The following is an 18,137-nucleotide window of genomic DNA, read 5'->3' on the forward strand; positions in this document are numbered from 1 at the left end:
GAAACATATCAACTTTCTCATGAAATGACGCATACATTCATTAACTTATTTTTAGGATCTGGCAGCTTAAAATGCATCTGTTAGATAAGTGTTGACTGCCTAAAAAAGTACCCTTGTAAAAAAAAAAAAAAAAAAAAAAAAAAATGCTAAAAAAGTAAACAAGATGCTATTTTGAACTGAAAGATTGATGATGTAAAAACGTGACAAACTTTTTTTTCGAATTGATCATGATATGAGAAGAGTTAAAAAAAACTTGCTTTTATTTTTTTTATCTAAGACCATTTTCAAACGAGTTTCATTGTTCAATCTTGGATGCCATAGTTCATTTTTGGATTGAATGGGCCACAGAAAATAAAACTAAATTTCTTTTTCGCAATATGACTGCAGATATAGTGGAACAAAAGAAAGGCCACGCCACTAGAATCTAAAGTCCAAACCGGCAGCGGTGATCTCCGTTTCATCACCCATCGTTGGATGGTTAGAAGCCAGTCAACCTGTGCTTCACAAACCTTTCCTGTTTGTCTTCTCCAGATACCTATTTAGATCTGGGTAGACTCTGGCCGAGCTTTTAGTCACGCCACTGACCTCCGTTCCAACCCTTTGACACGAGGACTCGAACCTCTGTCCACACGGACACATAATTTCAAGATATATCACTTGAATAAATACCAGATAACACAGAAAAGAATTCTGTTAAACGCGAACAGATGAGCAAACAGCGTGCATCTAGTAAAATAGTGGTAATAAAAAACAGCCCTAAATAAACAGTTTTGCCTGTTTCAAATACTTTAGGAAACCTTTTCTGGTGGTGTGAGAAAAAGAGCCAAGAATTCGCGAAAAAACATGCTGTCTTTGGTTTGCGATGGATCATAAGTAAGCTGAGAATCGAGATAAAAATACAGACAAGAAAATAATGAAAAGAGATGGAATAATAAAAACAGAATAAATAAACTGACTTATGCAAGGATCCTGGAAGAGGTCTTATGCAAAATTTTTGAATCAAATAGAAGCGGAACTCTTCTTTTTTAAAATTTAAATTTATAGGCTTTTTAAATTTATTGGCTGCCAAGTACTGAAATACCACTTCCAAGTGACAACTGTACTCCATAAAAAGATTGGTAGCTAAATTTTTATTAGTATTTAACTAGAATTTCTAGCTCTTTCGAGACTAATTGACAACGAGAGAAACGTCAAGTTTCCACTCACTTGACGTTCTTTAGGATGAAGATTTTGAATAGAACTCAGTTTTTTCAATATTTTCGTCAGATTCTGCATAGCATTGAACTGCAAATTTGTATTATAAACATTTATTAAACCTTCCGATCAAGCTTTTTGAACCGTTTCCTGTTGTCTCATTTTATAATGTTTTTTGTTTTTTCCATTCCACCATCTGGCTAATTGACATTGACATTGGTTTTGTCATATTAATTAAATAAAAAAAACAAGTTTTTTTAACGGAAAGTAAGGAGCGACATTAAAACTTAAAACGAACAGAAATTACTCCGTATATGAAAGGGGCTTTTCCTCCTCAACGCCCCGCTCTTTACGCTAAAGTTTCTTACTGTTTTAAGAATAGAGTTAAGAGAAAGAGTCAAACCTTACTAATAAGTTTTAATGTCGCTCCTTACTTTCACTCAAAAAAACTTGTTTTTTTTTTTTAATACCATACAAGGATAAGATCTTCGCTAATGCTCTTCTATCAGCTGAATCGAACGCTTGCTCCTATAATATTGAGGACTAAAGGTGTTCGATGACTCAGGCACTTCTCAAATATTAACATAAGAGTGAAAATTTCACCGATATATCCTCTAATATTTTTAAGACCACACTGTTCTCCTCTTAAAACTTTGTGTAGAGCATCTCTAAGTCTAAAATTATCCCAATACTAATTAATTGGCTATCTACGGAAGCATATCATATATGCTTCTATATATGAAGCATATATATGAAGAACCAAGGCAACCTCAATCAGAAAAAAAATAAATCTATTTGTATCGATTATTGATATCCTATTTTATGGTTATTTTCGAACAACAAAACAGGACTGGTTTTAATAAATGAGGTCAATATGTATTGTTATATTAGACGTGAATTTAAAACAAAATATAATTCAATAAGGTTCTTATAATAAAACAGTCGATTCTTATTCGTTTATATTCAAAGTTGTAACAGGAGGGAGGCCAGGATAGCTTAAGCCATACAAAAAGCAAAATCTTATGGACATTTTCAATCACTTAGAATAATATGGTTCCCCTAATCCGTTAATCTATATATATATAAAAACTAGCTGTTGGGGCGGCGCTTCGCGCCCCCCCAACACCTAGTTGGTGGCGGCGCTTCGCGCCATTGTAGTTGTGTCCCTATGTCCCACCTGTGAATATAGATATATATATATATATATATATATATATATATATATATATATATATATATATATATATATATATATATATATATATATATATATATATATATATATATATATATATATATATATATATATATATATATATATATATATATATATATATATATATATATATATATATATATATATATATATATATATATGTTTTTAACTACGTAAAACTTGCCGACTCTTGAACATGCAACATATAATGGTCCATGGGAAAACAATCCGTATTCAGATCTAACAGTGAAAGAAATAAACAGTGAGGTTCTATAGTGAGTGAGAAGATCAGGATCGTCAAGATGAGATTTCCTTCCACCTCTTGTTCTTGGGTAAGTCATCTCAAGCCCTAAAGTAGTTGCGAAATACAGAGCTTTGTCGAAAAGAAGAGCAAAGGTAGCGACAGAATCTTGTCGCATTGTCATTGTTCTAGAAAGAACAGTTTTTACGTGTCTGCAAGCGGCAGCCAAGTCGCAGTCAGCCGACTGAAAAGTCTTGCACAAAGGCAGCGTCAAACAGAAAAGTTCCTTTACGACATGGAGACACGTAACGAACTGTGACAGGTTTATGACGTCCAGCATTTGCGACACTTTCACAGACGTTTCTGCGTTGCTGTTCTCCTCGAGAGCTTCAAGAGAACACAGAATCGATTGGTAGAGCTAAAGAAAACGCATAACTGAATCATGGCGCTCGACCCATCTTGTTTCGCAGAGTTCGGTCAGGCTCTGTTTTCACGAATCCGGCAAGAGTTCGTTGATCTTTTCTTTCAGATTTTGGGTTTTGAGTGGCGAAGCACTATAAAAATTGCAAATTTACGACAAGGTTCCAAGGAAATGCTTAAAAGCTGGAATAGAGCGGACAGGTGAAACGACAAGGTTGAGACTCTGTGCGCTACAGTAGACGTAAAATGCCTTTGGATACTGTTGTCGTGTAACGGCCTGAACCACCCTTAGATGGCCGCTCATCGCTGCTGCACCATCATACCCCTGGCCAACCATCTTGTTTAGGTCAAGCCCAAGGCTTTCCAAAAAAAAAAATGCAGAATTGCCGAAGTGAGACCTTGTCCAGATAGATCCGTAACTGGGACAAAACCAAGAAAATCCTCATGAAGATTTCCAGCAAATGTATAGCGGACGCAAACACATTGCTGCTCTATATTAGGAACGTCCGCCGTTTTGTCGGCAAGCACCGATAAGCAAGGACTTACGTTTACTTTTTCGACAATGGACTGTCGAAGAATTTCTCACCAAGCGGCAATCAGACCATTCTGAACATTTGGAGGAACATACATGTCATTTGCTACTGAGTAAAGAAGATGTTTCTCCACTTTCTTCACCAACCCTTTCCCTTAGTCGCAAAAGAGCTCGGAAATTGCCACCATTTTGATATAGTTCTGGATTCGTGAGTGAAATGGGACGGGAACCGTCCATACTCCGAAGGGCAAGCTGTTGCCTTCCGCAATATATTACAGTTTCAACAATTGGTCTCAGTTTCTGACGATTTTTCTGAACCTGTGCTGCCTTTGCTTAGTCTATTTGGCTGATGATGTTACCCTGCCTTTTCTCCGCAACAGAAACAGGGTTGTCTGAAGTTAAAGTATATTTTTTTTGTAAAACTACTCTGTTTGTTGGTGACTTGTGTGGTATTAAATTGCATCTTTCCAATTCCTGAAGAGTTTTGTGACAGGGTTACCTAAGCGCTGGTGGCTGCCTTTGCCAGCTGTTTTGGACAAAAAAGAAGACAGAATCGACAAAAAGCACCGTCCACAGATGGCGAATAGGACAACCAGCTGAAACGGATTAGCCAACCCAACTGAAACTTCAACTTTCTATTCCCAGGTAATGAAAAACTATATGCAATATCTGGAGTCCAAGGACTCTTTAGTGGACGAAATTTGAACGCTGTGTTGAGTGACGACGATTTGTGAACAAACCGTCCCATGTTATTGGGAACCAAATAAGATTGGGTAATAGCGTGCTGCCAAGTGATTGTATCGAGTAGACTGGAATGTGATTATAGTTTAACGTCCTCAAACTTTAGCCTGAGCATCAGCTGTCGCTTCCGTGGTATTTAAGCCTAAGGGGACAGATGAACAATTCGTAGACGACCCGCCAACGTAACTATTAGAAATAACTAACCTTGTTCGCTTGGGTACAAACGATGTTATATCACATTTCCTTTTCATTTTTCAAATGGCTCTTCAATTATTTTCAGAGTCTGAAAAAAAAAATGACGAAACAAACTGTCATGCGATCCCTTTGTGTTTCTTTTATCACAATTACAAGTTCCACAATGTATGGCCCATTGACTGCAATAGATTAGTGATTATCAAGGTTACTGTTTACAATTTTTTTAAATTCATTTATGTTACTTCTGTACTATTCTGACAAAAATTTCGGGGAGGGTGGGGTCAAACCAGATATCCTCCCCCCTGGGTATGACCTTGGTTAGACATTAATTTGAAAGCAGCAACAAATTGAACAACAAGATACCGCCGGGTATATCGTGTGGCAAAATGCTACTTATAATCGGTTTCCTTGAGATACTTACTCTTTTTTGCAAGGCTCGACAAAATGACTACTTGTCAGTACAGACTGTGCCTTTGTTTTTCATGCTTCATACTGCTTGACAATCTTCAGTTCGTTACAGAAGTCACTTGGAGAGTTTACGCCATACAAATAATTTTAGTTAGATTGCATAATGCAGTTGGTAGCCTTAAAAGCTTTGGCCGGACTCCAAAAATGTCGGACAAGCAAATGGGCAATATCTGGAAGAACGATTTTGCAGCATCACTGTCTGGCAACGGGTATCTTGCCTTGGTTGTTTTCTTGGCCGGATATTCTGGCTTCAGATGTCCTTGTGCTTGATTCACCCCCGAATTCGTTAGGTAATCCTAAAATTTATCTTGGTTGCAAGTATTAGTGGAAAAGCTCTGAATTGGTTTATATTCGTATTACGTGGCTCACAAGAAGCTGAATGGATCTCACAAAGTAATTTTTTTTACCAACATAACAACACAAAGGGCATTGTAGAAACTGTGCCTAAGCTACTGACTTCAGCAAGGCTAAACCCAGGACAGGATGTACTAATGGGCCCGGGCATAGGGGCGCAATAAATTATCACTGTGATTTTTTTCTTAACAAAAACTGGACTGACGTGATTTATCGTCAAAGTGCCAGGTGCACTCCGCCGCTGCGCTGCCTATTCACAGAAGTGATTTTAAGACAACACAGGAATTCCATGACCACTTAAAATCTGTCATATGTCTCCTAAGAATGGCAGTTGAAGTTCGGTACCCCCTCTCTCTTTCATTACTTTTGGCTCATCAGTTGCGTTCTGTTCAGTGCTTCCACTATTCAAGAATTTTCGGGGATTTCCCCAAAAATCTTGCAAAAACTCTTGAGAATAGAAGCGTCAAGCCTTTAAATCCGGCCCTGGTTGAACCTAAGCCTATACTGCATGGATCTCACGAAGTAGTTTTTCCACCAACAAAATAACGCAAAAGACATTGTAGAAACTATAACTAAGCCTCAGCTGTAATTCCTGAATTGACTCGCTGCTCAGAATTTGTAGCACTTACAACTCTGAGTAAATAAATGACTGTAGAACTAGGAAAAAACTTAACGATTTATCATCAATTCTGCTACTAAGAACTCCCTGGGACGTCGAGCCACCTGAAGCCTACACAAGCTTCTCCATCCCAATTTACCCAAAGCATCCCTCTCTATACCCCCTCCCGGGAAGTTCCGATTTCTTTAAATAATGCTTTCTTTCCACCCATACAGGGACGTCCTGTCTTTTTTGGCCCTCAATGGATGGCCGGACAGGACAATCTTTGACAACCTGTCATGCTTCATCCAGTGATTTATTGATACAAGGTAATAGGAATATTATCCCAGATTAAATTTCAGGAATACCAACTTAGGGTAGATCATTTTAAATTCTTAGATGTTAGCTTGCGACACATTTATTCTGAGTAAACACATTTATTACAAGCTTACCTGTGACTGTTCAACTCTTGAAATAATAATTTCTTATTATTGGTAAACGGTTAGTGACAGCTTTACTGGTCAATTTTACTTTCTTTTATGCTTCATCCTCTAAATACAAAGGAGATCAAATAATTTTTTTTCTCCAAGGATCCATCTTGGGACTATTAATACCTGAAAATCAAGATTTTACATAATTTTCCTTTTGGTTATTTCAACATTATGAAGTTTTTATGACGGTATCACATAGACGTCTGTATTGCCACGTAGAGTACAGGGCTGTGGGTAATGTCTTGCTGTTTATATATTTATAAGAGTAAAAACAAAATTCTGACGTAGATATAGCAAATGCGTATTACGTTTGCAGGATTCCTACTCCATGATCTTCTTGACACTAAAATTATAGACTGAAATCTAAGTATGTCGCCTTTTTTGGCCATGAGTCAAATTGTTTGATGTGATGAAATTTCATTACAACTTAAAAGGAATGAGTGACGAAATATTAATTTGAAAGCTGCTGAAATGGCTGAATCTAGCAACAGACTAAAAAATTTTTCTACGTATGCCAATGACTAACCTTAAGAATCACCAATTTGCTCCACTACTATGTTTAAGACGATTGGAGGTCCTCTTTAAGCAGCTGGAAGATGGCTTCTAATGAATTACTTATAGTTTGAGTTAATCTACGTCTCAACTGATAGTCGAATGGAGCCCTTTGACAAGGACTCAGCATGATGAAGACTCCAACGAGATACTTTTGTAGCCAAAATTCTAGCAGAGCTTATTCGGGGTTTTATCAGAAGATTTAAGCATTTAGATGTAGACGGACACGTGCGCAATGGTTCGTGAAATTGTCCTTTTTCAACCTTTCTGAGCCTTTTCGAAGTTAAGCCCCACCACCACAAAAAAATTCCTAAGTACAAGCCTACTATTCGAGTTGGTTGCTGTATCAAACCAATCGAACAGAGCAGACTTTTTACAGGCCTTATCTCCAACTTCTTATTTAAGCCAACTCTTCAAGAGACTCGCAGTTATGCTGAAAGTAGTTATGACTGTTTCAATTAATAAATACCTTCAATTAGGAATGTTGTATACATGGGGAGATGTGACCAATCAAGTATAAAACTTTAAATTCAAAAATATTTTCTTTTACAATTAGGAGACAGATGATTTGCCCCCTTCAATAGAAATTCAAATTATATTTAGGCAATACCAAAGAAGAAATTTACAACCCAAGACTTGGTCAGACAAATCTAGTGAACGAACCGGAAGTTATTATTTTGTGATGTATAAATATGCTAGTTTTTAATATTAATACTCTAGTGTTTCTGCTGATGATGACCGCTGTATATGTGGTCGAAATATCTAGACCTTTATTCTGTTTTCTATCTTTATATCTGTTTTCACTGTCTAATAAATAGACTTATCCCCATCTGAACGTTTATTGTCTCGTACTTTAAAGCGTTGATGATTGTGAAAAATGGGCAACTACGAAGTATTAACCTGCACGACGGTCCTAATCAGAATGTTGCAAAATGAAAACATCTGTTTGAAATTGTCAAAAAGCAATTACTCCAATTGCCTTCATAAGATTTTGAAAAAAAAACACGTAAATTATAGAAACAAATTTACAAAAACGATTTACTGAAGCTCTGTTAAATAAAATATAGAAAAAGATCACGAAATAAAAAACAAAAAGAAAAATTAAAATGCGTATCTTGTTCGGATATCTTCAAGTTTTTTCGACACTTCATTGGGAGTTCTGTCCATCTCTTCGGCAATTCCTTTTTGCCTCGCTCGTTCAAGCATATTAAACTGTTCACACAAGTCACCATCAAGCATATTCTGCAACATAAAAAAGGATCAAATCGTTTCAATTTACAAACAACAATGTTTAGTAAATGGGTTTAGTTTGCACAAAATAAAAAATTACATGTAAAAACGAAAATTCGATGTCGCTACTTGAATTACAATAGGTGGGTTTGATTTGAAGCGCAATTCCTTGGAATTCACAGATGATTTTAAGAAAGCGGAAGGCAAGTCATCTGGATCCTTATCTGAAAAACACGCTGCTACAGAATTTTTGCAGTTCTTTATGAGACGTGAGAACACCTTTTAGTTCAGACAGATTTTATTTTAAATACAAGTTATTATCCATATAAAAAATACTGTATTCAGATTTTTTAATTCTTATGTAAAATTTGTAGTCATTTATCATCGTGAATGTTTAAGCCGTGTTCGCTACTGTGTTTACACATCAAGTATTCATTTTATAAGAGCATTTTTTTTTCTGAACTTGTCCCACAGCGAAATTGTTGTATCTGCCTCTTCGGGTCAAATATGACTGAGCAGAATCTATCATATTACAAGCTTATATCAGATTTTATTATCGAAATTTTTGTCTACAATTTTGAACACGGAAGAACTTACTTTAAACACTAGTTTGTAAACGTGAAAATGTTGACAGGGATTAGTTCAACAAAGGCCAAACAAATAAATATCATAGATAAGCGTTTAATGCGATGGATATTACCTTTTACGAACGAAATCAATAAGCAGGTTTTAACCCAAAAAATTTTGCTAGCCAAAAAAACCCGAACAGCACATCAAAAAAGAATGGACTGGTATGATGTTCAGTTGAATATATCACGAGAATGCGTTCTGACTGTTCCACTGTCACTATTTCGAATGACATCAATATTGCTGTTTATCATCCTTTATATTTACATACAAGCCAATAATTAACCGAAAAATTACCCGCGGTACCAAACAACTTGACTAGAACGCAGCTGCTCACACTTTTGTTCCACCCCATTGTTCAGAGCTTGATGTTAATTCCCTAATTTATTTGATTACCTTTCATCTCTTTTAAACCCATTCATGTATACCTAATTTTCATTTTGCCTATATGGGTTATCAAAAACAACGTTCTGCCAAAATATCATTTTTCATCAGTCAAGTCTAACCACCACAATCAGTCATTCCTCCATTACAGCCTAGGAAAATGTTGCCAAACCAAAATTTCCAGCTTATTCTTTGATGCACATACAAGTTTTATAAATAATCATTAGGCTAGTTTGGCTTTCTCAACGCTTTCAATAGCCATTTTGAAAAAAAACATTATCTTAGCTTAATTCTTCCAAAAAAATCTTTTTTGTCAGATTTCGAAGCACAAGCAGTTCGAGCCATACTTGTCGTTTCTTTGTCATCTTAAGGGTTCTAATACTTCCTACAATTCAGGACTTCAACTGTAGAAACTATACTCTGAGCCTTTGCTTTTCTACGCTCTATATCCTCACGGCATCAACAATTCTCAATAATACTGCTACATAAGTAAATGCATCCATTTAATCTACTTTCTCGTTAGCTGACATTTTCTTCTACTCCTCATTTATTCTTAGTTTCAGCATTTAATCATCTTAAAAAACATTTTCAGACAATACATCGCACACTGATCCTTCGAAGCTCCTAGAAATTCAGTCATGTCGTTATATTTTCATCTAGAACACGCAAATCACCGACATCATTTAAGCCTAGGTTAGTTTTACGTTTTAATTTATCACCATTTTCTCCTATACTTTACACTGCGCTCCTATGGATTTCACCAATCACTTTTTACCCGATACAAGAACTAGACTCACTAAAGCTTTTCCACCAAGGAGTCAATCGCCTCTTGGTATTCCATACAATTCAAGGTTGTACAAACCTGCACATACCTGGTCCAATGCGTATTGTTCAGTAATCAATAATGAACTCGCTCCAGCAAGTCGGCGTCCTGCAATGTCAATCTTGGGCGGACTACAGCAAACTCCCTTTATATTAGAAACATTTTTGAAAAAATTGGCCGACTTTTTTTTTTAATTCTTACTATAAAATAGACTTTGGCAGGGACAAACACAGAGATTTTTTTTTTTTTCTTGGTGGGGAGGGCGAGATGGGCATAATGACAATTTTTTTTATTTTTGAATAAGAAATGCCTAGCAATTCCAAAAATGTTTTCGAGAGGGATCCCAGTCCCCTTGAGGACGTTCCAAGACTTGAGATAATTGCTACAATATATAAGTTTTATCCTATCCGTCGCATTTCCGAAGGTATATCTGCACTCAGGATTCCTTAGGTCGGGTGCAGACAACACCAATGGAGTATGGCAATATTTCGGTGGGTTAAAGACAGGATGTGTGGCCTGCAGCTAACTATAATTTAGCGCCTTAATTTTGAAAAAAAAAACATTTTTCATGTAAATGACATCCCATACATATGCGTTTTAAGAGCAAGAAACATGATAGTGTCGCATTAAATGACAAGTCTTTTATACTAAACTTATCATTAGTACAAAACATGCCTAGAGGATAATCTGAAAAAAAAGAAGTTATTGGCCTTTAGAACTTCTTTCGGGCGAATACATGGATAATTTCGAAAAACAAAATTTAAGAATCATGAGGGAGAGTGTCAGGATTTTAGAAATTCCTAGGCAAGGCATGGCTTAAAGTCCACTAGGAACCAATACTCATCCTTACATAAATGAGAACTTGAATGCACATTGACAGAAAAAAAAGAACATACCTTCACTGGGGTATAATAAGACCTATACGAAAGATGATCTCGTCCACAGAGAGGCGGGTTTTCTGACCTCATATGCATCTCCAGGTGCTGAAAAAATTCATAGTCCTCTCTCGAAGTGAAAGGTACAAGCACTCCAATCCTTCCTGCCACAGTTGTATAGACTAGAGACTCACTACCCCCTGGAATTAACGTGGATTTCTGAAAAGAAAAAAACCCAACTATTAGCTCTGATGAAAACCCAACTATTATTAAATTAATACAGAAGATACGTTCAGGAATCAAATCACATCAATAGGTATCAGCGTCTGCCTTGATTAACTAGTCATCATATAAATATTAAAATTCACAAGACATCTGATACAAATTTAAAATCGGCCTAGGATGTCCTGCTTTGAAAATAGTCTACTCTGGATGTCTTATTGAGCTTCTCAAGTTTTGCCAATTACTCAGTTACCTTCTTAAATATGATTAATTAATTTACAAAATACCTGTTTTTTTGAAGTGATAATTCACTACCTTGGATTAGAGCTTTAAGTTTATGTTTGCTTAAATAAATCCAATAAACTTGCCACTAAATTTAGTAAGAAGACCTGGATTTCAATTCGATACAGTATAGCGAACATTTTCTGGTCGAGTTTTGTCTATATCATTAACTTTTTTTCTCTTGAATATCATCTTTTTTCTCATTGTTTATTAATTTAACGGTTCTTTTTTCATTATGTTCAATTACTCATTAAATATCTTGACTAAGAGCTTAAAAATTTTGTTTTAAAATACATATCTTTCTGACTAAATTCTCTCCATAGCTCAGCCACGGCAATGAGATCAGTCAACTATTTCTCTGGTTCGTGGGTGTCTTTAAAGACTAGGGAGGATTTGTTAAATGTTTTCCAACAGAATGTTTAAGGTTAGTATTACCCACATTATCAAAGGGTTTTAATGAAAGACTGATCAAGACCTTAAATGGTCGAAAGATGGCAGATTGCGAAAGATAATGCTTTTTGGTCATCTGCCTGAGACCAAATAAGGAATAGGTCGATCTGAGCTGGAGTGAAAAGAGACCATAAGACAGGATTGAAAGCAATGTGGACCTAGTGGTAGGGGATAAATAGCGAAGCTTTCAACATATTAGGTGGTAGGACTGTGGGTAACTCCACTGGCTGAAGAAGGCTTGTCGCTGCAGCGAGTCGTTAGTAGTGGCACAAATCAAATGTTTTTATTAGAGGGTTATTTGTGAAAACATACAAAAAGCAACATGTTTAAATCACTAATTAAAACATAACAAAATTATAAGGCAAATAAAGCTGCTTAATGACTGGTTTTAATTTTTATAAGATTTGCCAGAAAAATATCTGGTTTGAAATCATTCCAAACATACCAAATCACTTTACTAGCCGAGACCCCTTATAATTAACATTATAAAATATACACGATTTTTACTTAAAATACTATAGAAGATGGAAGATAGCCCAAAATTTAGGCTATATGCTTTAACTTTATAGGACTTGTGCTTTAAAAAAAGAAAGAAAAAAGAGCCGTTTAAAACTACTATAGCTAAGGAAGCTATAGGGTCTCATTTCCACGAAAGTTTAAAATTATACTAAGCGAGAGCAGCTTATTTTGAATATTAGTACTTTGATTGCTGTTGTTTTGTCTTAGCCTCTTAAGGCCCACTCGTCCTTTAACACGCATACTCTCCCTTTCCAACTCAATTACAATATATCTTAAGTTTATTGACAATTTTATACTATGCTTTACCGAAAAAAAGTTTTTACTCAAATAGGAGGGAAAATAAAATCAACTGTTTACAAAAGTTCAAAGGGCTTTTAAAGGACATATTAATAACCATACGCAACATATTGCATTAAAAGAATACTCAAGTTACGTCCTGATATATCAGTAATAAATCAAAAAAAAAAGAAGCTAAAATCACTGTCTGGAATTAAAAGCAAGTTGGTGGACTGTGATGAAAAAGTTGAGTCATGGGTAATTGTAAAAAAAGAAGAAAAGCGAAGGCAGAGAGTCTGAGTGAGAGGCAAAGGTGGCATAAGCCTTTTCAGAATTGTAAAAAATGATATCATTTCACTTGTCGATAGATAGTCTATCATCCATCCATCCTAGGGCAGAACTAAGGTTGATAGGTACGAATGAAGGGTAATTCAGTCAATCAGTTCTAAGTCATGGCTTCTGAGTCATCTGAAGCCAATTTAAAACCGACCCCAAGTCAAGCGTTTTCTTAAATTTGTAACTGAGCATGTCCACAGAACTTACAGGCAATTGGGCAGAATTTAAAATTACATTTAAAATAACAGGCCCGGGACGCAATCTTTACGTTATAGCGCTGTTTCAAAGAAGTAGGATATTACCTGAAGTGAAAGGATCATTTCCCCGATATGAAAATGAGAGATGGTGTCACACTTTTGCGAAGCTCCATTCAGAAGTCCTCTGTCCCAAAAAGCCTTTGTTCCTGATGGATCTTCTTCAATATCGTCTGTTGTACCTGGCGGCAAACGTAACTGAAAATGGAGAAATAGAAAGAAACATCTCCAGTTAAGAGTTACAACAGAACAGTGGCGAAGATACTCTGCTTCAGAAATTTAAGATGTAAGTTCAAGCTAATCTACAGTAACTATTTAATGAAAAGGTAATACTGAATTTTATATGAGCAAAGATCGTGCCAGCAATACAAAATGCCACATCTTATGGCAGTAGCCGACTCAGTAAGTGAGAAGCATGCAGTACAATATACCTAAAAAATCCAGGTTTTGCATTGTCTTAAATTACACTGTTTTTGTATCTATCTGTGTATAACTATTTTTTATTATCACCATATATAAGAAGTTTTTTGTTGGGAAAAGGGAAGACCGGGTTGGAAAAACCCTAATATCAACGATTTTCATATCAGAATTCTTTTCAATCGTATCAAGATAATTATATCAAATCACGGGATCGAAGTCACCCAAATCCACGCATACATGTCCTTTCTCTTAGTACGTCTAATCAGAATTTTATGATTAGATTAGTATGAATTCAATTAAATTTTAATTTAAGCCTTTATTTTTTTTAAATATCTTACAACCCCTTCCTTTGAAAATGTCTATTCAAAGGACACATCTGTGACACAGACATTAATATCGATAAATATCGCGTCAAGTAATGAATCAAGGTATCACTAATAAAAAAAATATCAAGTCAAATACTTTTACGTACGTAAAGCCAGCTCTAGTTGGTATCCTCCATGAATCTCGAAGATTCATTTATTTTCTGTGATTCGTTCATTTCCCTTGTTTTTTTGTTTTTTTTTATTACAATCATTTTAGTAACCATTGAAAAACAATCAAATAGATACAACGAATCGAATTGGAATAGAGTAATCAACAATTACGGGTTTCAATATCAATACGGAAATACCCACTGAAACAAAAATCGAAGATTTACCACTACTCGACAAAATGGTCATAGGAGAATACAAAATTCCCAAGGAGCTAATAGACTAGGGACATTCATAGGAACCAAACAATAGAAAAAGTGGATAGATTATTGATTATTTTCCCAGGAGATGAAAAACAAGAAGAAAAATTTCAAAAAAAGGGGGAAATTAGAAGTGCAAAAGGAAACTTACAATTGAAATATTACAGAATTTATCAGCAACTGCCACAGTATTGTAATCCAAAACGCAGATACAGGTCACCCATCTTGGATACGTATCATCCGCAAAAATTACCAACTGATTCTCTCTCCTTTTGTACTTAACGAAGTGAACACTCTCTTCCACATCTCCAACGTAAATCCGAGAGCCAATTGTGTGAATATAATTTATAAAATTTGGAAGATGCTAAAAAGAAACGATAAAACACATAACAAGATGTAAAAAATAAAGTAATAGAATCTAGCAAACACTGTTCATCAACCTGGCTGCCACATAGAAAGTTAAGTAGTTCATAACTATGGCCAATATTTTTTTCCTTTTTTTTATCTATTCGAACCCGACGAATCTACGATTTCAGATAAGACCTCATTTTACCAGCAAAAGTCACCAACTAGGAATAATGTAAGAATTGCTTTTTTGGTGACATTGGTAAAATGACAACCTGATTTCAATGAAAGTACGTATTACGGTCATTTAACTCCAAATAGGGACTAAATTATTTGCATAGTAGTCGTAAATTAAACAGTGGTTAAAAGAGCAGGATATAAAATTAGGATATTTAGCAAATATTAAGGACTTTAAACGGAAGGTACGGAGCAACGGAGGAAGTATACTATTGAACGGAAGGCACATCTTCACTCTTTCCCTTCTTTGGCTTTGGATACGAGCCTCATTAAATACAATCTACGAATGTATCTACGATGTATTTAAAAAAGGTACACCGATTTCAAGTACTGTTAAAGATGTAATCTGTATGAATTCTTCCTCATAGAACAAGCTATGCTACAGACATCATCTTTGCAAACAAACTAAAATGAGACAACAAAACAATATAATCAAGCAAAAGGATTATTTCGCAACAGGACAATTAATTACATATTCGTTTTATTTCATCGTAAAATTTCTCTCTCTTTGTTTTCGTCAGACAATTTCAGAAACTTAATCCATAATTCTTTACTTTTAAGACCATGCTACTGTCAACTGGGAAGACAACCCTCTTCATTAGCCTGCGCCACTATATATATATCTATATATATATATTTATATATATATATATATTTATATATATATATATATTTATATATATATATATATATATATATATATATATATATATATATATATATATATATATATATATATATATATATATATATATAAGCAGAAGTTACTTATCAGTACTTATTACCTGAATCAAAGAGCCTGAGAAGATAACCATAAAAAAAAACTAGAGCCCGGCACCTAAACGCCACTGCTTTCCCCATAAATTTTAATGGTAAGCATTTAAGTGTGGCAAATTTAGTTTTAAGTTGATTGAATTTCTACAGTTAAAAAAGTACCTTATTTTCACACTTCCTTAGCATTTTCTTTTTGCCAAGGTCATATAGTCTAAGAAGGCGTCCAACACCAATTAGAGCACGTCCACTAAACGACGCTATTGCCCCAGGAATTTCCTCAACAGCTGTCCGATGGAGCAATTGAATTGAAGAACCGTCTTTCGAGATCCTAAAAGAAAATAATGAAATGTGAGGATACGAGTGCAACATACAGGGCTTCTTTTGAATTTCTACAAAGAAATATCAGTACTGCAGAACACATTTTGGAGCATCAGAATTCAGGATGTGCAAATTTTCATCATTATAGTAACGAAGAGCTTTGACATAAAAAAAAAAAAATTATATAAAATAACAAACCACTCTTCCGACTCAGTTGTTAATTATTTTGTTGTTTTTTTAGGGGGCGTCCAATGGATTTGTTTGTATTTCTGTTTTTTAATTAGGGTGTTCAACGCTCAGTAAGTCAAACTACTTTGGTCTTTTTTTCTCTTCTTTGTCCACATTTAAATAAAATATTTCTTTGTTCATGTTTTTTTTTAATCCTTTTTAGACAAAAGCTTTAGCTTTGATCATTTTTTTACTAATGTAATTTTTATCAATAAACACAATTACTATGAATTGAATATTTCATTGATAACTATTTCTAAGAATAATATGCTTAAAAAAGCAGTAAACCTGTCTTAAGCATACTAGGGAAAGATATTGGAAAAACTGATGAAACTTTCATTTTTGGGGGGAATTTTTATTTAACCACACACACACACATATATATATATATATATATATATGTGTATATATATATATATATAAAATGTAGCTCTAGAAATTGTAACATTCTTCGTTGCTAGAAAAGCCAATATATAATCTTCAAACAGTCCACATATCTAATGGCATACACGAGTGCTACAAACGAAAACGAAAGCAACTTTAACTAACTTATTAAAAACAAGTTGTAGCTATTCCCTAGATATTTATCTTTCAGATAGTTTCTCACCAACCTCTGAAACAAGCGATTATCAGAATGCTCCCAAATTTTAGTTGTAATTAAGAATTTTTTCCTTGACTTACTTTTTTCTAAAATTGCAGCAATGCACGATAGGTAAATGTTGGAAGGGAGGAGAGGAGAGTTTTGCATATTAAAATGAATTTTGTTTGTAAATCTTTTTACGACTCTTTGTATATGTAATCAGAATAAATTCATTAGGTAACTTGTATAAATTGTAGGATAAGGAAAATTTTTTTTTTCAGTCTGAGCCTAACGATAATGTGGAAAGCATGAAATTTGAAGAAAAAACCGATGTTAGCGTTTATTGATTCTGTGTATCAACGTGTTTTGATGGACTCGATTCACCAATGGAGGCGAATTATTAGGGAGGGGGGAAGAAATTTTTCCATAGGAGATGATAATTTTCCGGCGGATAATATGCATTAGGGGTAATTTTCCACATGTAGACATATCGGGGGGTGGGGGGGGGGGGGTCTTACTTAAGCGTTTAAAAAATATATTCCTATCTTTTTTTATGATAACTTTGATTATAGTTAACTCTAAGAAAAAAAATGTAGCTCTAGAAATTGTAACATTCCTCGTTGCTAGAAAAGCCAAAAAATCATTGACTCCCGATTTTCAGGAATGAACAGACCAATATAGTCACTGGTAGTTAAAGAATATTGTTGTATTGATCATTTGCCAAAAAAACTTACTTGTATGCATCCAAAAATGCACCACCTATAGATTTTGGTGACAATTTGTAGTCCTTGACAACGCCGACAACGAGATGGGATTCCTCTGAGGTGACACTAGCAAATTTCACTATTGCTAAACTGAAATGAAAGGCCATATTTGTAATTCACAACGACATATATCACGCTGAGTGTATCATATAAATGCAGATCAATAGGTCTATCCCATCAATAAAGTGGTGCATTTGCCAAGAAGGCAATTTTTCGAAGGCAGAATGATATTTGAAATTTATTCGGATAATTTATCTTTTACCCGAATACTACATGCGATTCCTCTGAAGTGTCTCTGACTAATGTCCGTTACTAAACAGAAGAAAGAAAGATTACCGTATTCGTTACCCACATTCGGTTTTTGATTTCTCAGAACTATTGAAAGGAACCAAGTTGAATATATTATACACTGTTATTTAACATGAGAAGACAAGTACATTCATCACATTATATCAATA

The 18,137-nt window shown here is 34.9% G+C and overlaps 1 protein-coding gene across 2 annotated transcripts in view; it reads right to left on the bottom strand.

Moving 5' to 3' along the window:
* Positions 1-8,026: 8,026 nt before the first annotated feature.
* The window catches only part of LOC136031813 (splicing factor 3B subunit 3-like), a 44,856-nt gene continuing 34,745 nt past the window's right edge, over positions 8,027-18,137 (bottom strand). For both annotated transcript variants that reach the window (XM_065711631.1, XM_065711632.1), the window contains 6 exons: positions 17,650-17,769; positions 15,952-16,117; positions 14,585-14,797; positions 13,329-13,478; positions 10,963-11,160; positions 8,027-8,244 (listed from right to left, as the gene is read on the bottom strand). In XM_065711631.1, coding sequence (XP_065567703.1) covers positions 8,104-8,244; positions 10,963-11,160; positions 13,329-13,478; positions 14,585-14,797; positions 15,952-16,117; positions 17,650-17,769 — 988 coding nt within the window. In that variant the 3' untranslated portion in view covers positions 8,027-8,103. The remainder of the gene's footprint in view (positions 8,245-10,962; positions 11,161-13,328; positions 13,479-14,584; positions 14,798-15,951; positions 16,118-17,649; positions 17,770-18,137) is intronic.

Source organism: Artemia franciscana, chromosome 10, assembly GCF_032884065.1.
Source record: "Artemia franciscana chromosome 10, ASM3288406v1, whole genome shotgun sequence".
In the NCBI taxonomy this organism is placed as follows: domain Eukaryota; kingdom Metazoa; phylum Arthropoda; class Branchiopoda; order Anostraca; family Artemiidae; genus Artemia; species Artemia franciscana.